We start from the raw sequence: 25,499 nt of genomic DNA, 5'->3' as shown, positions 1-25,499 counted from the left end.
CCTGCATATCCAGTACATCAGTTATCAGAAGTGTTCTTCTGTAATGAGTTTGAGTTACAAGAACCTGACTGAATGATAACTGCCCCGTTGTTTCGTTTCTCTCTCTCTTTGCGGTACCGCCGAGCTCCCAGCCAGCCCTTAGTGTAGGCCTGCATCAATACCACTCGAGCGATCACTTCCCGCAACATCAGATTGAGCTGCTCCACGTGATAGTACTTCAGAAACACCTGCAAAGACACATACACACATCTATGCAGATGCAGGGAAGCATGCTCATACCTCACAATGAACACTCTACCTTTATGTGTCTGTCTGGAACATGAAACAATCGCAATCAAGGGGTTCAGGATGAAACAGGACACAAGAATGTGAGGAAAGAAACCATGACTTGGAAGCACTGGTCTGACAGTAAATGCACTAAAAGAAAAATCTAGAATTGTTTTCTGTGCTATTAAAGGTAAATCAATAATACATTACATATATATCTGTAGTAGACATGCCACTTAACCTTCTCTGAGACACAAAGTCAGACATGTGTACAGCTTGTTTAGTTAGTTGAACAATGTCTAGATTTCTTCCTGCCTGATCCACAGCTCTATGTATATTCTATCAGACATTCAAACAGCTGTTAGAAGAACAATAGTGAAAGTGGAATGGTTATAATACAAGTGGAATACCAGTCATACACTGTAAAAAAATTACTTTTCAAAGTTGTAAAAAAGATTATTGGAGTATGTCTTATAAGAACGTACTATTTCACTATTTTTACTTCAAAACCGTTTAATTTTAATCATGCATAATTCAAGTCTTCGATTCTATGTAGTTACTGTAATTTGTGAGTGAAATTAGTTTCTACACCATTTTTTTTAGTGTAGGATCTTTTAAATCCCAAAGCCTCTCTCTCTTTGTCAGCAGAAACTAACAAACCAGTGACCAAACCTATACACCTTGACAAAACAGATCTACAACTACACCACTAATCAGGATTGGTCTATGGACTGGGACCAATGCCATTACTATTAACTATCTATTTACCACAGATGGACAGAGAGAAAAAGCGAATGCACAGAAAATAAAGAAGACATTTCATGAGGATGATGATAACTCTACCTTGGTCTTTCCCAGGACCCAGTGTTCCAGTTTGGCTCTTTGCAGTATAATGACAGCATTTTCTTTACTGCCTTCTGGCATCTGATGTGCACGAAAGGCCAGATAGTAATACCTACAAGAAAACAAAACAATCAGACTCAAATTATACCAGTCAGAAATGCACTGTGTTAAACAAACTTTTTTTCTCAAGCTCACCATTTCTCAATCACCAGAAGTAAAAATCTAAACGTAGCCTATAAACCAACAAACCACGGTCACATGACTTCAACGTCACCATCATGAAGCTTCCAGCCACTCTTTCAATCTTTATTTAAAAAACATTTTACCTGAAAGTTTAGTTACAATAGTTTGCAAGACCATGTTTATAAAAACAATAAAGGTTGTAAAAGCTAGTGAGTGAGACTAGTGAGTAGATGACTTTATCTGTTTGGTGTCATGATTATTGGGCTAATGTCCCGACAACCTTTGTAGTCATAAAAGTAAAAGCTTTAAAAATATATATATATTAATGAGGTATTACTGATGTATTTTATGTCATTAAATAAAACAATACAGAGTTAATTATTTTTTTTTTTTAAGTAAGGTGTGATGACGTATTTTTGTAGTATTAAAAGAAAAAAAAACCTTTGATTTCAGGACAATGTAACTGGAAGCGCTAAAATGAGCTAAAAAAAAAGTGCTAAAACTCGTTTCCATGTTTTGGCCTACAAACATACGTCATCCCCACAACATTCTATATTTAACTACATTTTTTAAATATTATAGTTATATTTTAATGTTAACTTGACACCATTCACTAAATTAAGTATTAGATACTAAACAAAGCCTCTCATTATTTTTGCACACACCTCAAGAAAAAGATAAAGGACCATGGTGAGACTTATCTTTCTAGATCTCTATATTTCAGTGATAGCATCTTTCTGCGACAAAAACCTTTGATGGTCAGGACAGAAATGTACAGCATCACCTGATTCTCTGATAAGTCTATAAATATGGGGCCTTAGTTGCCTTGTTGTTATTGTCTGGGGGCCTTCAGTTGTACTTCTGAATATACCTGCCTATAAATAAACTGGCATGAAACTCATCGAAACTTCTGAAGCTTGCGGTTGATCCTGGGTATCTACTCACTCTAAAGGGGAAGATATCAGCCTTTGTGTTTAAGAAAGAATACTGCTTTTGATTCCACTTGAACTGTGGTCTTTCATAATTTCTGATAGTTGTTATGTCTCTGGTAGAAAATACAAAAAGGCTCTCCTTAACGAAATCAGAGAAGGTTTTCCAAAAAGATCCATTTCAATCCATTTCTTCATATAGAAGCTGTTATTTTTACAGGAACAGGAAGAGCTCTAGACGTTGTCCGACTAAGGACATGCAAACAGGACGGTCACAGAGTATTTCTTTTTCATGCAAACTGGTTGGGGGAAGTCTGGGGAAAATAATGATAATCAGGACACTTCTGCGCTCAAAAGGACGACGGGAAAAAAAAGCCAGAGAGAGTCTTACGTTTGAGCGGCCCCTCTGAGTGTGGAGAAAAATTGTCTGGGATGTTTATGTAAAAGAGATGACCTACATGTCCACCATCTCACAGCCCACGAGAGAAAGAGATGGATGGGTTGAAAGAAAACACAAGAAAGCGAAAAGTTTATGGAAAATGAAGTGTGATTCCCTAAGCCTCGGAAAAGTAAATTTGGACCATGAATTTCCTCGGCGCTGAGAAACTTTCAGCAGATTCACTCTGCCCCTTCGAAGTACCATTTCACCACTAATTACTCAACCAGAGTCTAATTTAGCATCACTTGTATTCTCAAAGGCTTAATGACCTATTATTGATAAGATTATGGTCTTCTTTCAGCACTATCAAAATATATAGATAATAAACCTGCAATGTGAGTTTCCCAGGAGCTTCAGGGAGCACTAGAGGAGGTGGGTATATTCAATATGCGCTCATGGAGCAGTCTCTAAGCTTTGATCTCTCTAACTGTCTGTCTGTCTGTCTTTCTTCCTTCTTTTCATGAAGCCCAAGAGCTCCAGCTAATTAAATCTAATAAAATTCCTGTAGTCCAACAGGAATGCCCAGAATAATGTCATTTTGACTGCATAACTGATGAAGCCTGGACTTGGAGTCAGAATGTATTTTTTTTTTCTTTGCAGGATAACATAATCATTATGACCACCGTTATTAACATATCCTCAGTAAAATGGAGCAGGAAAGGTGTTCTGGGTGGTTGTTCGGTGGTTTCTTTGTGAACCAAGTCTACAATATTATGAACTCTAAAGTCTCTCCTTCAATATAAGTCTAAGGGTGAAAATCATAAGTCTAGTCACTTAACAGCACACATAAGTTACATACCACAGTTTCCTATTCAGGGTTAAAGGGATAGTTCATCCAAAAATTTCTTTCATTAATTACTCACTCTCATGTCATTCCAAACCAAGTTTGGACCAGACTTTTGTTCATCTTTGGAACACAAATGAAGGCATTTTTAATATTCTCTCATCATTTTTGCCCATCCTTTGAAAGTCCAACCTAAATTTTCAAGCTTCAAAAAGTTAATAAACACACTGTAGAAATAATTCATTTGAACTGAGTGGATTATTCCAAGACTTCTGAGGAGACACTATCGCTTTATATGATGAATGGATTTAATTTAGGCTTTTATTCACATTTAATAATTGATCAACAAATGTGCATAGAACTCATCAAATATGGTAAACCATGGCAAATGAAAGAATAATAAAAATGTCTTAATTTGTGACAGATGAATGAAAGTCTTTTGGGTTTGGAACACCATCTTTGGGTAAACCTATCCTTTAAGTGTTTATTTAGATCCCTAACCCTAAATATGAGCAATATCAGCAAGTATCACTAATTAAACAAACCGCAAAATTAAAAAAAAATCCCATTTTATGTAACTTCATGTAACTCAGGAATCAGCTTATGAAGTGCATCAAATATTTAACTCAACAGTATTCTCCCTGACTTCCTGTGATGAATTGTCAGTCGTGTTGTGTCATTCCTAATTTCTCTCCTCCCGCTCTCATTAGCAGCTTGTGTTTTGTGTGATCTTCGTTGTTTCTCAGGCCCTGTGGGACAAGCACAACACTCATTCTGTGCGCGTTATGTTACACTGTGGATGTTTTCTACCTGTTAACAAACTCCTCGATGAGTATCCGATGAGAATAACCCTGCCGGCGGATGTTGACGGTCTCTAGGATGCCGGTGTAACGCAGCTGAACCATTACACGCTCCTTATTGAATCGCAGAGCCTGACGGTCATCATTGGGTTTGATACAGCGGACGAAATGAGGCGTGCCCACCACCATCTTAGACAGCAGGTCCATGAGAGAGTACTGAAAAAAAAGATGTGCACACACGTTGTGTTTTCATAATAATTTCACATAATGACTTTTATACTGTAAAAACGATATATTCTGTCCCCTAACTCTACTCCTAAATACAACCCTCACAGAAAACTTTCTGCATTTTTACATTTTCAAAAAACATAATTTAGCATGATTTATAAACTATTTTCCACATGGAGAGCAAAAAATGTCCCCACAAGGTCAAAGATTTCTGGTATTGCCACCCAAATGTAGGGTTTACACACTCACACACACACTCTGCCATAATGTACCTTTTAAGGTGGCAATACTGTTTAACTTTGTGCCCTGTGTGTGATGAGACATGGTCAATTAAAAAAAACCAAAAAAAAACAACCTTCTTTACACTGTGTTAAGTAGTTTGATGTACAATTGTAAGATGTGTTATACTAGAGTTTTTTTTTTCGTTTAGTGATAATATTTTCTTTAAAGTTATTTATTTAAAGTTTTGTTTCTTATTTTTGTCATCAGTAATGTACATTAGGGTGTTTTGTGTCATCTATTTTCTATTATTTATTAAATGTTTATTGCATTATTTTAGTGTCAAGTGTGTTACCCAGACGGTGTTGTGTTTGTGTGTTTGACCCTGAGCGCCATCTGTATTTGAGTATTGGTCATGTTTGATGGACAGGTCACTTAAAATGAACTCTGATTCATCATGTGGCTTTCTATTGTGCCACCTGTACTATTATGGTGTTTCAGTACATTTTAAGGTAAAAAGCAGATTTTGGTTGTTCAAGTAGATTGGTATATTAATATTATATCACTTATATGGTTATGCATTGTAAAATATACAGGCATCAATATGCCATCCCATAATAAAAGAAACATTGTCAGAATATATTTTACAATGAATTTCTGGCAACCACAGAATTTTTTTTTAACCATAAATTTAACAGAATTTTTTTTTTTTACAGTGGTACGTTCTGTACTAAAAACTTTTTGACTAAAAAATAAAAGTAATTTAATTAAATTTGATTTAATTATTTTCAATAATGAAATAAAATGTATAACTCATTGACAGAATGGTCGGTGGATTTTGTAATTGTTGCAAGGAGGAACTAAAACTTCTGTTAATTAGCCAAGCAGACACATTTATCGGCAATGCTGATAATCACAAAATCCCCACAAATCATCTGATTAAAGGGACAGTTTACCCAAAAATGAAAATTTGATGTTCATCTGCTTACCCCCAGCGCATTCAAGATGTAGATGACTTTGTTTCTTCAGTAGAACACAAATGATGATTTTTAACTCCAACCGTTGTCAGGTCTGTCTGTCTATAATGCATGTCAATGGAAACACAATCTATAAGAGTCAAAAAAACATGCACAGACAAATCCAAATTAAACCCTGCGGCTCGTGACGACACATTGATGTCCTAAGACATGAAACGATCGGTTTGTGCGAGAAACCGAACAGTATTTATATTATTTTTTACCTCTAATACACCACTATGTCCAACTGCCTTGAGCGCTTGCACGGCATCCGGTGCGTGAGGTGTGTACGTTATGTTGTTACTTTTCGTGAAGGCAGCTTTACAAATAAAAAGGACACATACAAAGATCTTGTTCTCAGACCTCAGTTGGATGTGGAAAAACCATAGTCACAGCTAATGGTTTAAGTCGTACGTGATCCTCTCCTGGGTATGTAAAATCATCAGGGGAAAAATGATCGCTGCAGACCCTGAACAACTGTAGTATGTTAATGGGTGTGTTTATATCCAGCCGAAGAGCAATCAACCATAATTTCATGCGAGCAGGCTCAGAAGTTGGGAATATGTGGAAAGTCACCACTCCCGAATGAGTTCGCGTGAGAGAACGTAATCTTTTAGTTTTAAGTCGGTTTGAACAATCCGGATAAGCGCAAGTACCATTTTGATTAGCCGTCGTACCAACAATGTTTGTGCACTGTGTAAACAATGAGTGACGTATACGCGTGAGAGATAACTTCCGGCGCTTGCGTAAACTACGCCAGAGAACACACCTCATGCACCGGATGCCGTGCGCGCACTCAAGGCAGTTGGACATAGTGGTGTATTAGAGGTAAAAAAATGATATAAATACTGTTCGGTTTCTTGCTCAAACCGATCGTTTCGTGTCTTAGGACATCAATGTGTCGACACAAGCCACAGGGTTTAATTTGGATTTGTCTGTGCATGTTTTTTTTTACTCTCATAGATTGTTAACCATTGACACACATTATACGACTGACAGACCGCAACGGTTGGAGTTAAAAATCATCATTTGTGTTCTACTGAAGAAAAAGATGTGTTCTTCATCTTGGATGCGCTGGGGGTAAGCAGATAAACATCAAATTTTAATTTTTGGGTGAACTATCCCTTTAAGCACTCTGCTTTCTCACAGTAGTGACTTATAAGATATTAAAACAGAACGATAAAACCCAAAACTGATAATGTGACGTGCAGAGGACTCACTCTGAAATAAGACGCCACTGTCTGTCTCCTCATGTTAGTGGTTTCCTCAGGGTGACGCATCATTTCCATGGTGTCCACCTAAACACACACATAAACACACTTGCTGTAGCTTAGCCTGCATGTGCACATCACCAATATACATGTACACAGAACTGGTCACATCCACTTTAGCACTAGGATGAATTATCGGTAACACTTTACGATTACAATAAGGTTTCTGTAAAGTGTGGTCAGGCAAAGGAAGAGGAGATGGAGAGCTGGATCTGAAAGTAGCCGTATAACTTTATTTATAAACAAAAACAAAGAAGATAATCCAAATAAGAGGAGTCCCAGGAGTAGACACACGTTACAGCTTTGGCATGTCCACAAAGTAAATACTGGACAGAGAACTGAACCAAACTCAGGGGTTTATGCTGCCTTCACGTGCTATCGGAAATTTGATAATTCCCACTTCTGAAGACGTGATTACGAGCTCATCACATTCGAAATGGGAGGGTGTTCATGTGCAATTTTTACCTAGGAAACTCATATTTATGATAATTCTGAGATCACATGAAGGCAGCATAAATACACAGGAGATAATAAGCAACTGAACTAAAAACAGGTGTACAGCATAATCAGTTACTATGGAAACTAGTGACTTGAACAAAGCAAAATGAAACAGGGAACAAGAACATACAAACTAAAAGTCCATGGAACACAAACTGAAACTGACAAAATCTAACAGTTTCATTTTCTTAACATTAGTAAACTACACTAGTAAACACAAACAAACAATGAACAATACTTCAACAGTGTTTGTTGATCTAAACATTAAACACTAACATTAACAAAGAATAGAGGGTATGCATTGACATCACTTTCCCACACCCCTCAGCTGGACTGAGTGGCAAAAGAGCCTGTTGCATGACTGGATTTAATAGGGGAAACTGTGAAAATGCGAGTAAAACAAACAATTACACTAAAGGTTGGACTCAAGTGTGTTCCTGTTACAACTTACCAAACATCCAATAATCCATGGATATTGACATGCAGCCAGGAATCATGTTTCCTGCCATTTATATGTGCCTGATTTCAATGCCGAGGAAATGCATAAAGCACATTTGCCTGTGAATGCTTAATATAAATACAATATAGGTAGGTCTAAATTCCAGTGATCACTTATATTATTGTTATATATATTGTCATATTGTCCAGCCCTAAAACTTATATAGTATTTGTCAGTGTTTATTTAAAAACATCCAATTTTGCAGAAGATGGTAATTATTTAATTGATGAGTTGTCAATACAATATATAACAATACATATGATTTTGGGGTATGATTTTACCTCAACATTCAACATATTGACAAAATGATAACTGCAAATCCATGTTTCTCTGCCTGTTGTTTCTGTGAACTGCAGGAATCCATTAGCTTCTCTTTTCTGTAAATTTCGGCAGTCTGTAAAAATATACCTCAGATTTCTTTTTGTATAGTCAATCACAAAGCTCTTTCCCATTTTAGATATGTTTTGTGTGGTTTTTTGCAGCATTCAAGCTGAAAACCAATGCTGCCACTCTTTTTGCCACTCAGTGGGCATAACCGCAGTCACTCTGGCTAACGGTGATGTCATGTGCATACCCCTCTATAATAAATGCAGTTAAAAAAATATGTTAATTGTGAGTTCATGTTAGCTAATGCAAGTATTAGTATTGTTAACGAATGTGACCTCGTTGTAAAGTGTTACATAATTATCATGCTAGTAAAATGAGGTTATATTATCACAAAAATATAAGTGTGTTTGTAAGAGAGAGAAAGAGAGAGAGAGAGAGAGAGAGAGAGAGAGAGAGTGTGTGTGTGACATTTCTAAACAACACATTTGCATGAGACTACAATACTATTTATAGGGACAATGATCAATTAATATATATGTAAAGACACAATACAAGCATTTTAAAACATCATGATCCAAGCAAACATGATCGGTTTGCTTTCATAAGGAACTTCACGTTTCCAACCGTTCCTAACAAGGACAAGATATGATGTGTAAAACAGCCATCTCTACAACAGACCTCATGAATTTATCAAGGTGATGCATAATTTAAAGCAGGTCTTACCAGCAAAGTGTATCTTAATATTCTATTTCATCTGAGTGCGTGGAGGCAGGTGTGTGTGATCTTTATGAAAAACATCTGAGAAACTGAAGGGTTGGACATGAACCTTGACTGAGAGACAATCGAACTAACCCAGTGTTTTAATAAGACATCTGTCCCACTTCTGCTTACACGCAGGGCTTTGTAAAGTGTCTCATCTGTGACTGAAGCAGTTTAAAAGTATCTGCAATATTAACTGGAACCAATTAATTGGGTTCTGTGCAGCGATGTCTAATTATATTTCTCTGATACAGCAGGTAGTCTGCAGGACTGTTTTAATCTTACCAACAGAACACAGGAAAAGGGAGAAATAATTATCCAGGATGTTCCTTCATGGGAACAGTAACTCAGAACTGTAGTTTGGACACATTACTGCAGCGTGAAGCAGACTGCCCAAAACCAGCTTTATGAAGCTAAAGAAATGCAAACTTCACCTAGGCCTGTCACAAATATGAATTTTGTGCTGATGATTAACTGTCATACAAATAATTGCAATTAACGATTTAATTCTGTTTTGTATGTCATTTACAGTGCAAGCCTAATACATTTTTTTTCTTCTTGAAGTCATTTATAATATAATAATAAAAATCATAATAAAATAGGTCATATGATAAACTTTACTGTGAAAATAATAATATTTGTAACATAATTTGATTGCCTAAATTTCCCTTACTTGGATAAAATGTGATTGAAATTTAAACTGCACAATTGTTGCCATCTAAAATAATTGGGATTAGATCAAATAACCACACTCAGATAATTAATCAATTATTAATTACTGCGTTTTTACCAGGCGCCTTGAGTTGAAGAATGTTCAACTTTGAGTAAAATGCTGCGCTCATCACTGTCACTTTTTAGCCAGCCGTCCAATCAGAGTGGAGGAGGGGCTGGACAAATAAAACACTGACCAACTCTCACAACATTCTCGCTGTACAACAACATCAACAAGCAGAGAACAGAACAAAATGGTTGAGAAATTAATATTGCTGGTCTCTGAACATGCATAGCAAGTACTTGACATTGTGCCAACATTTTCAGTCTAACACTCTAAAAAGCACTCACAGATAGGCGTTTTATGCAGAACGCCTAGCGTTTTTAGTCAGCTGTCAGCTTTAGTCAGTTTGGTGGGTACGCAGCCTAACTTTACATGGAGCTGTGCTATTTTAAAGTGCTTTTACAATGGCAAAAATGGACTTTCCTTGCACTTTTAAGATTTTTATATGAACTATTTACTTTACACATTTCTGAACTATATGTTTTATCCGGATTCTTATTCTGATATAGTCTTTTTTAGTCTCCATTGCCACTTCCTGTGTTGTGTTGGTTTCTATGGTTTTTGATTATTAATCACACCTATTTCTAGTTTAGTTCATTACTCTGTATATCACAGCAATTTGCAATTACCATAATTACAACTAATGTAACGCTTTTAAGATGGAAATTTTTTGAGAGCTCCTACTTGTACCACGTGACCGCTGCACCACCTGACCGCTGCAGAATAATTTAGGCCAAAGCCACTTCAAGTCTCCAAGGTTAGCAAAAAATAGCATAAAACTGTGGTACACAGAGAAGGAGACCAGAGGCCTTGCTTTAATGAATGTCAATTCACTACGTTGAATAAACTGCTTTTGTGGAAAAATAGCTTATTCAAAGGTGCTATAGAGGATGTTTTCGACGACTGAGAAACCAAAGACTGTTACTGAGTTTTTGAAATGAGCGCATGCGTAAGAACAACCCCCCTCCTTCACATCTCATTTTGAGGGAATGCCTCCCAAAACTCGTGCACGAGTATTGGAACATGAATGTTTGTTCGCTGTGTCGTGTTAGTGGATTCATTATGTCGGACTCACCGCAGGTAACTCATAATCTGCAGTTGTTTCAACCATAGTTGCGCCAGTGGAGTGTGGAAAGTTACTGGAGCGCGCACGTCTCTCACAAGGAATGTAATGGCAGTGATTGACAAGCCAGAGGGCCAATCGTTTGTGTGATGATCACACAAACAATTGGCTGATGTTTTTAAGGCCCTACCTCGTGCACAGATGATGTATATTATTCCTTTCAGTGCACCTAACAAATAGTCTTTTATCAGTTAGTAAAGACAGTTTCAAGTAATATTGCAAAAATGTATAAAACAAAACATCCTCTATAGCACCTTTAATGAATCAACAGCCTAGTCAGATAATCTTCAACATGTTTGTGCTTAAACATTATTTTTGGATTATATAACTATTTTTTAGAGTTTAAACCAAATAAATGCTGTTTTATAAGAGAAGTCACTGACAGGTTTAGTTCATGGCACTTCTCATTCATTTCTATGATATCTGCAAACAGTGATTTACTGTAGCACAACACTGAACGAAATTCAATGCCGTTACGTTTTCTCTAATGGTAGAGCCATGATAGAAAAACCTTCATTAACATTATAAGTGTACTTAAAAAGGATAGGATGCATAGGCCCCATTAGAGCTGCTTCTCAAAGCATTAATTCATAGTCTTAGGATTATAGTTTTCAGATACAGATAGTTTAGATTTTTGTCCATTGGCTCAAAGTGTTATGAAAATAAAGTAGTGGAAATTACATCAGAAAATATGAAGATGAATATGAAGAAATTCTTACCTTTAGCAGGTATTTAGGAGACTGAGAGGAGAGAGGATAGTTCAGACAGACAGATAATAGATCAAAAGTACAGTGAAGAACAGGGCTATTTTTCAATGAAAACATACTAGAGTTCAGAGGTTCTGGAGCAAATGCACTGGCACAAGAATTACATTACAGGTCTCATCAGTTGTAATGTATTCATTCAGATTTTGTAGTGGATGCAAAAGAATTTATCATGTGCCTGATGAAGTAACTGGTACTGTAGTGGACCATAAAATAACTCTTCACTTCTTTAATAACACAAAAAAATGGTATAAAAGTCTAATGTCATGACTAAGCTTTGAGTTTACAACAAACCAGCAATTATATTGAAAAGATAAAATGGTCCAAAAATCAGAAAAGGAACTAAAATATGTGCTATGTGAATCCTTTTCATCTGATTGGATAAACTATATAAAAATGAACAGGATACGTCTGAACGCAAAGAAGGCAATGTATTAGTCACTGAGCAGCACAGACCTTATTTCTTCCGCTGTTCAGCTGTGGAGGCAGAGATCTGGATGCTGCTGTCACTCTTGCCCTGGATGTGGCCAAGTTACCTGCTCAGCAAAGAAGAAACACACATCAGTGACATGTCAATCCTTCCTCTCTGAAGCATGAATGAATAAAACAATATGACAGTGTAGTGCTCTGGGCTTGCAACCCAAAGAATGCATGTTTGAACCCTGGAGGAGATCAACCCAAAGAAAGGACCGGACTAGAATTACAAAGACTATGATCTTGATCAAGACCCTTAATGTCAGATTACTCTACACTTATGGACATTCAGGCCCTGTTTACACCTGGTATTTAGATGCATTTTGGTTGATCGGATCACAAGTGGACGAGGGAGACACATACCTGTTTACACCTGGTGTTTTTTCGACTACCTATGGAAGTGGTCAGAAGTGGACAAGCTCAAAACACTTTGGACTCCATTTACACCTGTATTTAACGTCGTCCACTTGTGATCCAATCGACCAAAACACATCTGAATACCAGGTGGAAACAGGGCCTCATTCACAGTGTCAAGAATACCACAGCTAGCCAGTTATCAAACTCTTATTGTTTTCATAATCTTATTCATCTTTTTTTCTTTCTTTTTTTTTTAATTTTTTTTTTATATTTCCTTTTTCTGATTACTGTGGTGGATTGCAGTGTAGTGCACTCAATTGTATTGAATGTGCACTTGTAGTGTACTTCAAGTCTTAAAAGTATATTTTAAAAAGCAGATAATATATAAAAGCCCACTGAAGTGTACTTAAATAAAATACACTTTCATAACTGTTTAACACACTTAAGTACACTTTTAAAATGTGCAGTTTGTAATAATGTCAAATTAAAACTTTAAAGTACATTTTAAATCGTTGTTTTAATAATCTTTTGTCATGTTTTAAAGAAGTATACTTATTTTGATGTGTGGACTAACATAAAGCACATGTAAAGTACTTAATTATAATTTTAACTGTAGTGTGTTTTTTATATTACATTTAAAATTAATATATTTTAAATGTAAATTGCGACTTCATCATTACATGTGTTTAAAATACATAACATACAAGTTGACATTAAAAAATATATTTTAGTTTAACATACTTGTCGGATTATTTGGCAGTACAGTTTAACCATTTTTCAAAGACAATAGAATTATTAAAATTACAAATAAAGACGTACTTATATCCTACTTAAACGGGTGAAAAGCACTCTAAATTTCAGCTAATTGCTTTTAATGTAAATTTAAATAATAATACATTTTCATTTAATTGTAAATAACACCATTCTGTGTTTGAAAACTTCAGTTCACACTTAAGCATATACTTTTAAAGTATTTTATTTCTGTAACGATTACACTTTTAAAAGTGTACTTTTTCACAAGGATAGCTTCTTAGAATAAAAGCATCTTGACAATATTAAATAATATTAATAAAACGACAAATGACTCAGTCATAAACTTTCATTATTATAACGGGTCGTTCTAATAAAACTGCAGCCCTCAAATCTGGTAAAACCAACACAAGTGTCTTTGTCTTTCTGTGACCACATTATGGACCTACGATGACCTTCATTTAAACTGTAATATACTACATCAGTGTTTCAGAATAAATAAATAAATAAATAAATAATACTCCTTTAAGTGCACCTTTAACAGCCAGCCTCAAGGGAGCTGTGTTGACCTTGTGACCTACGCACAGTCTAATATCCAAGTGCCGAGAGCGTTCAGGATCAGAGCGAGGCGTCACTGTCTATCATCTCCCTTTCGTAATACACTCTCTTTCTGCTTCCTCTTAAACACGCACACACACGTCTTTGGGATATGAAACCCCACTGTTGCATATGCAGCACCGTCTGAGCTTTTCAAAAGTTTCTGCACAAGATGTCCAAATGTTTTCCCTGGCTGGGTCTTCAGAGACTAAACTCTGATTAATGGTACTGAAGGAGCCTTTGAAGCCGGATTGGTGACATCAAAGTGCTAATCCATGGGTGGCAGGAGTTTTATAATGAGTGGGAAGCATTTTAGCACGTTTCAAAGGCTCCGGCGCATGAATAAACAATGGCAGCACAGATGTGCCACACACCTTTAGAAAAATACCCACCGCAGAAACGGCGAGCGGTGCGCAACTGTAGCTGCAGCGCTGTGTGTGTGTGTGTGTGAAGTCTGAAGGAATCTAGGGAAATGAAACATCTGTTGTTCTTGTAGTCTGCGCCCCAGTAATACAGCAGATGACAGATTAGAAAGGGTCACAGACTGAAACAAACAAACAATAAGTCAAGAAAACAATTATCGTTTTTCTTCCCATCGCCACACTTGTTTCGTAATGACCGTCTCGTGTGAATGAGCACGCATGGTTCCCTGTGTTCAGAGCAGATCATGTTTAATTGCTCTATTTGTCAAGGATTAATTGAGTTGTTTCAGATCTAACCATAGCTCAGGAATCCCACGCTCCTGCCAATGGGATTACACGTGTAGGCTGCTGGTTAATGTTGCCTCTGCTGTAGTCAAAACACTGACACAGCACTGGAAACCGGCTCCCTGCGTCAAGGCCGTTCACACCAAGAACGATGACTATGAAGATAACGATAAAGATATAGTTCTAAAAATCTTTCTAAATATAAAAGAACAGCAGAGTCCACACCACAACTATAATGATAATGGAACCGTGAAACAATATATATTTTTTTTTGATAAAAACATTGACAGCCAATCAGAATCCTCAAGCATTTAAAGTGGCAGACAACAAAACTGCAGCATGTGCTTAGAATAAACAGAATGACATCATTCACTGGTGTGAATGCTAATATAGTTATCATTATAGTTATTTTTATAACTATTTTCGAATTATGGGGTGCTGGTGCTGGAGCTGGTGCTCGGTCTCCAAAAGGAAAAACCAGCTCAAATCAGTATCAAAAACTGTCTACACATTAATAAACTGATGCTACTGTTTCATGCTGCACAGCTACATTTTTCATTCCCTGATCATTTGAATTAAAAATATTTTTTTATGAATACTGACTGTTATACAGTTTTATTCATTACATATTTGCAGCTTGTGACAGCATAAATATGCTGAATCAACTTATTTAGAGGTTAAAAAATGTTCACTAATCTAGAAGTAAGACGTGATACAAAATATGTGATGCAGTAAGCTGCTTTTACACATTAAACCTGCTAAATTGTTGGATCGCCTTTTCTGCTAAATGTACACCAGCTGTTCACATAAGCAATGGCTTACTGTCTTTTTATGGCTAAAGAGATAATCCACCCCAAAAATAAGAATTCTCTCATCATTTACATCATTCACCCTTATGCTGTTCAAATTACTTTCTTTTTTCAGATGAACACAAACAATGATTTATAGAAAAATAATCCATCTATGCGAATCGAAGGGGTGGGCTATATGACCAAAAACCATACACAATATGAGTAATTTTATTTCACAACAATGATATTTTTTTTGCTTTAAAGGGGTGGTTCAGTGGTTTTTTTCTAGGTTTGATTGTGCTTTTGCTTTGTTTTTTTTGAAAACGCTGTATTTTTCATACATTTTACCTTTATTCTACACCTCTGTTTCCAATGTCACATGAACGGCTCGTTTGACTTCCTGCTTCTAAGATACCACTCCCTCCGAAATACACAATGTGCTCAGATTGGTTAGCAGGTTGGTAGCCGGCCCAGTGTATCATGATTCGCTGAAGCGTCCGGAAATGCCACGCCCCTTACCATTCGTAGTTAGCGCTTCAGAGGAAATGTAAATAATGGCGTCTATATTGCTGTATCAAATTGAGCCAAATCAGACCCAGATGAAGAGGAAAAAGCAGAACCTCTCCAATCGCGGCTTTTAAAGGACATTTATGAATGGTATTACATTTTGTATGTAACCGCAATAGAGATGATAATCCAAAATCTCTGCCAGTTAATCGTGTCTACCGGTATATCGCACACCCTTAGTGAATAGTAAACCAAAAGTGGATGCTATAAAAACCACACGAAACGAACACAAAGGTAATCCATATGACACCAGTTGATCAATGAAGCAAAACGATAGATGTGCATAGGAAAAAAACTAATATTTTAAATGTTTTAAACTATAAACCATTGCTTCTGGCCAACTATCAAACACAGATTCATGAGTTCTCATTCAACGTAAACATAAATGTGTTTATCTGAAGAAGGAAAGCCATGTACATCCGGAATGGTATGAGGGTGAGTAAATGATGAGAGAATTTTCATTTTTGGGTGGAGTATCACTTTAAAATGCCATTCACACATTTGCGCCAAAATCGAAAAAGATCTTTAAAGTCACAGTGTAATGGAAGTAGCGACAGATATTTTCTTGCGAATTGTGACACATCCATGAGGATGAATTATTCACAGTAAGATCAATAATATGCATTTTTGCAGTAATATAATTTCTCAACCCGGAAAATAGTTGGAATTGATTTAACGGCATTTCTCAATAGGTCTTTAATTCTCAAAAGGCTGTATATTTGAAAGTGCCTATAGTCATCAATGACTGTGGAAGAGGGGTAAAAAAGACACTATTACTGGAATCACTGAGATAGCTAAGTCTCAGGTACTGCTGGTCTAATTGCCGTGATATTGTGTCTGTCAGGTCACATGACATCATGCTAAACACAAATGAGAAGAACTTCTGTTTCTCTCAGCCTGTCATTTTTCCTCACCACTCTCTTTCTCTTCCTAGTCCTGTCTGTCTGTCTGAGACGCTCTCCTCCTCCCTCTCTCTCTCATCTCTCAGTGCAGATTATTAAAGGACATTTGTCAAAATGAATTAGTGCAAGTGGAACAAGCATGCAATGCATAAGTGCATTTTCACGCTTTTCACACAGACATCATGGTCTGATGAAGGGGATCTACCCTGAAGTCAGCTTATAACGCACCTACGCACACTGACACACACATATACAGTATCTGTGTCTCTCACACACACACACACATTGGAGTGGAGCAGTGCCTCTGTATGCATGTAAATTATTCACATAATGACTTCTTGATTTCTTGACACCCACATACCAGTTCATGACACGTCCACCTAATATTTAATTGTAAATTCCCAACTCCCCAATATTCAGTGTTAAACGAATACAGCATTTTCAATGGTCGATTTCTAAACTATTACCCCCAATTCCAATTAACACTATAAGCTTAAACCTGAAGCACAACATCATTTCAACCCCTTACCAGTAAGTTTTCCATTTATATACTTATAATTTGAATAGATAACTGAGTAAATTCTAGAATCACTCCGTTTGTGTGCCTAATAAATCACACATTACAAATGAAAAACGAATAACCTTTCATGTTTTGTGCAAACTCTAAAAAATTGCTAACAGCACCCCTAACTGGTATCACCACAATGCATTATTTTGTCACTTTTTTTGTGCCAAGAACAAAACAAGAACCATGAACCAAAACCAACTTATTGTCTGTCTAGAGCGAACAAACACTCTAGGGGGCCTATTTTAACGATCTAAGCAATGGTCTAAAGCACATGGCGCAGGTGCACTTGGGGCGTGTCCGAATCCACTTTTGCTAGTTTAACGACGGAAAAAAATGGTTGCCGCACCAGGCACATGGTCCAAAAGGGTTGTACCTAGTTTCTTGATGACTCATAGATGTGTCCTGTGCGTCCCTGTGTGTAACAAGCAGAGTGTACACGCGTTGTGAACCCGCCTATAGGCACATATTACTAACACATGCTTTAAATAACAAATAAAATACTACGCCATTGACTTTAGATCAGGTTTTTGTTGGTCAATGGTGCAGTTATTTTCAGTTGCCTCAAAATAGCAACACGCCAACAATGCGCCTGAACACATCTCGTTTTCAGACCAGCACGCCCATGGGCGAACAAATGGGTGCGAGTGCATTTAAGGCGCTAGGTACGTCCCAATTCACGTACTTATGCGCTATATTATGACGTTTTTAAGTACAACTAGTGAGAGTAGTGCGTTCACACAGAAAATTCTAAAAAGAAAAAATAAACTTAAAATACTGGGATGATGCACTTAATTAATGGAAAAAAGTGTGTAATGTTGCCACTCAACTGTTGCAGCTTTAATTACGTTGCTGGGGGGGAGGGTGATCAGACTACGATGTTTAATGACAAAATAAACTTATAAAATTCATACATTACATGGATGAGTACATAGTGCATAAGTACATAGTGTATTGTGCGTCATTAGGAACACAACTTCTAGAGTGTTGAACGCAAGCATCTCACTTATAGTAAACCCATCCAATGCATCTGTACCGGGCACATATTTAGTTTACACTGGACACATCAAAGTAAACATGTACATGTACATTTGTCTTTCTGAATAGATGCATGATGATGCTGTATGGTACTGAAACGTCCATTTTAGTGCCTTTGCATCACAATGTTCTTGACCTGCTGAATCTTTGAAGGTTTAAACGCAGCAAATTTTGGTTTGGACTTCTGAATTTCTTTTCAGCCATGGTCTCATACCGGCTAAACACCCTCTGTCTCTGCCTGCTACAGTAGCCACACCCCACACTCACTCTATAGATTGAGCTGGAAAGAGATTGACAGATCTGGGCAGACCGCTCTCAATATTTAGGTGGTACCCAGGAGGCTCAGTGTTTACACTTTTGGAGGCGATAACCCATGAATGGCAAATAAACAGTAGTCAATAGCTATGTTTCCATCCAAAGTTGCGTATTTAACTTATGTAAATTTGGAATATTGCATAAAACATTTGTGAATAAAGCACTGTTTCCAGCCAGTGAGTTGTAGAGAAGAAAAACGTCAGTTCCTGATAAACTGGCGCTAAATATCACAAAGAAAAATGGAAGTTGCTGCAGTAGAAGCCACTACATAATGATATAAATTATTTGCGCCTCAGAGTACGCAGATGAAACACAAACTCTTTCAAGTTATCTTGCATTCAGATGCCTGCTGTTTGTGAACGCAATCATGAGAGGCGCTTCTGGGAGGGAATTATACCGAACCACTTTAACAACAGGCCTTGCTCAGGCATTACAGAACGACCAAAACAGCATTTCAGATGCTTTGCAATGAGATCTGTCCGCTGGTTGGTCCAGTTATGTCGTCTCATCGCAAAGTCTTTTTTGATGCACATCAAGGAATTTATGTGGTAAAAAAATGTCCATCGTAGTTTATGCTCATGTTTTCGTATCGCATAAAAAGTTTATCTAACTCATTTGAGCGCATACCTGTACGTTTTTTATGCGCCTTTTTAGATTTTATGCGCATCTTGCCGTTTCCATCCAACAATTTTTATGTGATATCCCAAAATGCACATAAAAATAGATATATAGCGAATGAACAATAAACTGGGTTTTTAGAAAATGTATTTTACATACGTCACCTTTAGAGTGGGTAAAAATTACCAAGCAGCTCTCATGCAAATGGAAAAGGCAAAAGGCTAAAACTAAATGTGACATTTATTATAATGGGTTTGTGAATAATGTTTTTAGTCCTGGCTTTCAATTATACTGTAAAGTTGAATGGCTATAATTACTCAGTTTATCCCCAAAAAATAAATAAATAAATAAATAGAGGTGTCAGTATCAGTATTGCGATCAGTTAAAAGTGGCCTTCATTCATATTACTTTAGTATAAATATGCATATATCTTGTTTCTACATTAATTTGGAGATTCAATGTGAAATATATTTATGATTAAACATTTTAATGTTTGGTGTGTTTTACTGTGAATAATTGCAGAAACCTGTATGATTGATTATTATTATTTTTTAATTAATCAACAACCCTAATAAAATGTAGGGTTATTTTTTTATTCAGTATAACCCATTAAAATGCAATATTGATGATGACTGAGACATGCAAATTGCTATATTCTAATAAAATTACATTTAATGGTTTATTTTAAAAACTACACTACTAATTAAAGCTATAAAATTATTTGACTACTGTCAGAACTTGTCACACTGCCAGAGCATTTCCGTATATTGTGCTTGCAAACTTTAATTGTAATATCTAATAACACACTACAGTATAATCAAGTACTTTACACGTGCTTTAGTATGTTAGTCAGCACTTCACACACAAGGCTCTCTGGAAATATCCAGAATGAAAGTGCAGTGTGAATCCAGCTATGGGGTATGAATGGGGAGTATGAATAACCATTTACAGATAATGACCCATGCCTTATTTTGTGTACCACTGCTGTGGTAAAAATTCACTCAAACAATTGGATTTCATAAAAATAACTCATATATATTTAGCAAAATTATGTTTTATGTCTATTTACAAAATACATCAAATATTAACTTTGGGGGAGACATTATTACAATCATTTAAAATGTGAAAAAACCCTTTCTGTACAGCAGTACATTTCTACAGAGAGAACACAGAAACCAAAAGAGAAGGTCAGGACATGAATGAAAGGAAATCATGTGTGCGTGTGCGTGTGTGTGTGTATGTGTATACACTCTTCCCATCAGGTCAATCTGTCTGTTAAGTCACAGGCCTGTGAAAAAGGATGACACCCAGCATCTCTCTTCACATGTGCTTCTGACACAAGCTGGCGAATGAGAGATGGGGAAAAAAGAGAAAGAAAGCCCTGTGCATTCACTTTGAAAATTAAGCCCAGCAAGATTCTCACAGAGAACAGCGGCCCAAGCTGCCACTTGTGTTGCCTTTCTATTGACCAGAATAGTCAATGTGCCCTGGATTATAAAGCAATCCCTGCTTCGGTATGACACCTTTCATCCCAACGTATGTGTGTGAAGCCCAGGAACGAGCTGTCGGCACAGGGGACAATCAAAGTTGTCAGACAGCAGTCTACACGAGCTGACTTCTGCTGAGGAAAGCGCCTTCGTATCTCCTGGCTTTTCCTTGTACTTCATCTCTTATTCAGATACTCTGCTCTTTTAAATAAATATGAAATATTCTTGAAACTCAGCATGGTAAAAAGGCAAATGTGATTGTTCCAGTCCGTGATACCTGTCCCCATCTTGACCTGAGGCGGTTTGAGCCATCCGTCTGAGAGTCATGTTAGTTCTGTCCACTTTAAAGGGCTTTGGGTTCTTCTACATGGGTCTCTTTAATCAGGAGATGGTCTGTTGGGCCAGTTTAGTGTGACTAAGACCCAATATCACAGTCGGAAAAGCAGCAAGGGATTTTGTCGACCTAACACTGCGCTGCCCTGAGGCCAAGCTAAAGTTGAAAAGTGGTAAACCTATTGGAAAGATTGTAATACTTTTGAGAGTACAACACTGAAAAGGATCCCTTATCTAGGATCATATCCGCTACAATGAATCCAACAAAGTAAGTACTGAAAATAAAAACCCTGATACACTTGTAACGTGTAGTCTGCTTTGGTTTCATTTTCACTGTGTTCTGTTCCTTTTTTGTCTGCCTGAGCTCCTAGTTAGTTTCCCTGGCTGTTAATTAGTTTCCACACCTTCACCTTGATTACGTTCCTCATGTATTTAAGCCTTGAGTTTCATTCTGTTCCTTTGTCCAGTATCGTCAATAGTCAGGTTTCCATCCAAGGATTTTTTTTTGTGAAAAAAGGTTTATCGCTTTAAAATGCTTAGCTGATGGAAATGCCATTTGTCGATAAAATTTCTCAATTGTCGACACAATCTTTTTCCATTTATCTTTAGTGCACAAATTCTGTCGATACTTTAAATGTCGCAAAAGTTGTTTTGGAAACACTTGTTGTTGAGAAAAAGGGCTTTAACGCAAATAAATGTGATGTCACATGACAGAATTAGCCTATACGTGCAGCATCTGCATTCATGGTGTTGCTCCCGTAAAAGCACTGTAGTTCAAAGGTGCATCACAAGGATGAGTAGTGTCTTGAAAATCTCTGCAGCTCGAGAAAAAAAGCTGGGTGTCTGTCAAATTAAGGAAGACTGTTGGAGTTTTCAACGCTGACAAAAAGAAGAGTAAAATAAAATACAAAAATGTTACTTCTGTATCTGAATATATAAAAGTAGCCTACTGTCATAAAACCATTTCATGGCTACATGACAAATGAAAAATCACAAACATGACAGTTGTAAATGAAATAATTTTAATAAGTGCAATTTATTAATACAGAAATATATGTTATAATATGTTGGTCTGTGTGGGTCCTAATGCCCCAGTATAGTGATGGGGACACTATACTGTCAAAAAGCACTGTGCTTCGGATGAGACGTTAAACCGAGGTCCTGACTCTCTGTGGTCATTAAAAATCCCAGGATGTCCTTCGAAAAAAAGTAGGGGTGTAACCCTGGCATCCCGGCCCAATTTGCCCATTGGCCTCTGTCCATCATGGCCTCCTAATCATCCCCATATACTGACTGGCTTCATCACTCTGTCTCCTCTCCACCAATAAGCTGGTGTGTGGTGGGCATTCTAGCGCAATATGGCTGCCGTCACATCACCCAGGTGGATGCTGCACATTGTTGGTGATTGAGGAGATTCCCCCTTCCATGTAAAGCGCTTTGTGTACCCAGAAAAGTGGGTACTCAAGAAAAACAACAGCGATTTGATGTTTTTGATTGGTTTGATGTTATTGAACTCTGAAACAAGAACATATGCTTTGAATGCGTTCCCGGCTGGGTCAAATCGCAACTGTTTTTTTTTTTATTATTATTGGGCTTTTTTTTTTTTGTTCAAGGCGTTAAAGATTGTTGCAATATGCAAAAACTGAATATTTCACTGTACCAGTCTTTTTATGGAGCCTAAATATTTTTGCATACAGGACAAATCAGCTGCTCTGTGTCCAAACCTGCGCTTCTTCAAATAAAGGCAGTAAAGTCCTGTCAGACGAGCTGCTCCACTTCACCGTCGTCTTTTTATATTTCAAATTTAATAACATTATATGTGAAAATAAGCAGTAGTCTACTGGCAAATTTCAATTGTCTCATTACTCTGTACATTTTACAAACATTTGGGATGCAAATGATTATGGAAACAGCTCAAGGGAAGATTTTTTTTAGAAAAACGTATGCGACAATGCAATTTTTTAGGGATGATGTCATCACGAACACCATTTTAATGATAAAAGGCCAACTGGATGGAAACAGCCTTGAGACAGCAAATTTTGCAAATATTTTTTTACGCATATTTGCTTTGTCGATAACAAAACAGAGCAAAACTGGATGGAAACTTAGCGAATGTTAATGTGGTTAAAGGGGTGGTTCAATGCGATTTCACTTTTTTAACTTTAGTTAGTGTGTAATGTTGCTGCTTGAGCATAAACAGTATCTGCAAAGTTACAGTGCTGAAAGTTCAATACAAACAAAGATATTGTCTTTTAAAGTTATGGCAGTTTAATGCCTACAAAATGACCGGTTTGGACTACAACGAGCTTCTTCCCGGGTTGGTGACATCATAAACCCTGCAAAATAATGGAAGCGGAAGAGTTGTGTACACCAGACGCGAGCGACGCGTAAAAAGATAATAGAACCCATTATAATCGGAGATATTTTCTACACTGAATGTGGCGCTGAAGACAGCTTCCAGAATCTGCACAAATTTGCACAAAGGCTTTTACTGAAAGAAGCAGTTTATTGGCTGCTGTTTACTGGCTTCAAACTGTAAGTACGTTTTATTGTTTGTACATGTCTTTTAAACGTATAACGTATAGTTCTGTTGCTATGTTTGGTTGCATCAAGGACATGCAACTCGTTTTTGCTTCGCTAGCCAGTTAGCTAAATTCTAGTGCATAACTGTTACTTCTCCAAAAAAACATGTTCATAGACAAACAGTTGTTCATGCTATACAAAAATGCGACTGCTCAGTAATGTATTCGAATACAGTAAAGCTTTAATCAGGATAAAACTGTATTTTGAAAGCTAACAAACAGCAATGACAGCATATCTAAACACTTTGAAATGAAATACCATTCATAAACGTCCTTTAAAAGCCGCGATTGCAGAGGTTCTGCTTGACCCTCTTCATCTGGGTCTGATTCGGGCTCAGTTTGATACAGCAATATAGGCGCTATTATTTACATTTCCTCTGAAGCGCTAACTACAAATGGTAAGGGGCGTGGCGTTTCCGGACTGCAGAATAAAGGTAAAATACATGAAAAACACAGCATTTTCAAAAAAACAAAGCATTAAGACATGAGATTTAAACATGTTAAACTGTGCCCCAAAAACACAATCAAGCCTAGAAAAAAACCACTGAGGAGATCGCAGCAGAAGAACGTAACTTAAAGGGGTGGCCTTTAAGTTACGTTCTTCTGCTGTGATCTCCTGAGAGTTCTGTTTTTGGATTTTTTGAAACTGTTTTCATTTGGTTCCTTGTCTTTGTGAACTTTACTTCGACCATACGTGACAATACTCACGGCAAAAAATTATTATTTTTTCTCCCCCGTTTTTCACCTTAAATTATTAAATTATTTTTCACCTTAAAGAATTAAAAATTGAATTTACCTTGGCATAGTTAAATAACAAGAGTTCAGTACATGGAAATGACATACAGTGAGTCTCAAACTCCATTGTTTCCTCCTCCTCATATAAATCTCATTTGTTTAAAAGACCTCTGAAGAACAGGCGAATCTCAACATAACACCGACTGTTACATAACAGTCGGGATCATTAATATGTACGCCCCCAATATTTGCATATGCCAGCTCATGTTCAAGGCATTACACAAGGGCAGGACGTCTGGATCTGTGCACAGTAGAATCATCAGATTAGGTAAGCAAGCAAGGACAATAGTGAAATATAGCTGCGAGCAGCGATGGCGGGCCCAAGCCCGGTGGCACCGCCACCCCGGTGGCTTCAGGGCAACTGTGCACAGCGGGCAATAGGCACTTAAAACGGTTAAACGTCAAAGGACTATGTCAAATTCACTCCACATTTACTGCACTACAAGGTGCCACTATAGAGCCCCTCCTCCCTGCCCATTTTCAAAGGATTACATGTGCCAAGTTTTAACATTATTCTGATGAATTTTGAAGCAAATCAGGTAAAAATAAGAGGGTGATCTCAATGTATGCTGAAAGTGACACATTTTCTGCTTCCAGTTGGTGGCGCTATGACTTTGAATCACTATAGTCACATCCATGTGATCAGCCTTGTACAACGAAGACTAAGCCGAAGTTTCATCAAAATCAATTAATGTATGCAGGAGTTATAACACTTTGTTTCCCTTTTCTTGCCATAAATTCGTTGCCTCGCCACGGCCAAACCATTTGAGATATCCAAAATCCGTTTGCAATTAAACAACTTCAATGTGTTAGCAACAAGTTAAAAAAAGCTTGGTGTAAATTGGATAAACCCTGTAGGAGTAGTAGTATAAAATTCATAGCCTGTTTTTTCAAAAA

The 25,499-nt window shown here is 37.1% G+C and overlaps 1 protein-coding gene across 1 annotated transcript in view; it reads right to left on the bottom strand.

The window, feature by feature from the left end:
• LOC125269796 (myosin-IIIb-like) overlaps nt 1–12,257 on the bottom strand; it is a 76,205-nt gene extending 63,948 nt beyond the window's left edge. Inside the window, exons 1-6 of the mRNA XM_048192763.1 lie at nt 12,181–12,257; nt 11,680–11,700; nt 6,929–7,006; nt 4,256–4,461; nt 1,111–1,222; nt 65–227 (exon numbers count right to left, since the gene is read on the bottom strand). Coding sequence (XP_048048720.1) covers nt 65–227; nt 1,111–1,222; nt 4,256–4,461; nt 6,929–6,997 — 550 coding nt within the window. The 5' untranslated portion in view covers nt 6,998–7,006; nt 11,680–11,700; nt 12,181–12,257. The remainder of the gene's footprint in view (nt 1–64; nt 228–1,110; nt 1,223–4,255; nt 4,462–6,928; nt 7,007–11,679; nt 11,701–12,180) is intronic.
• Between the last annotated feature and the right edge of the window lie 13,242 nt (nt 12,258–25,499).

Source organism: Megalobrama amblycephala, linkage group LG6 (assembly GCF_018812025.1).
Source record: "Megalobrama amblycephala isolate DHTTF-2021 linkage group LG6, ASM1881202v1, whole genome shotgun sequence".
NCBI lineage: Eukaryota > Metazoa > Chordata > Actinopteri > Cypriniformes > Xenocyprididae > Megalobrama > Megalobrama amblycephala.
This window is presented reverse-complemented; position numbering and strand designations above follow the sequence as displayed.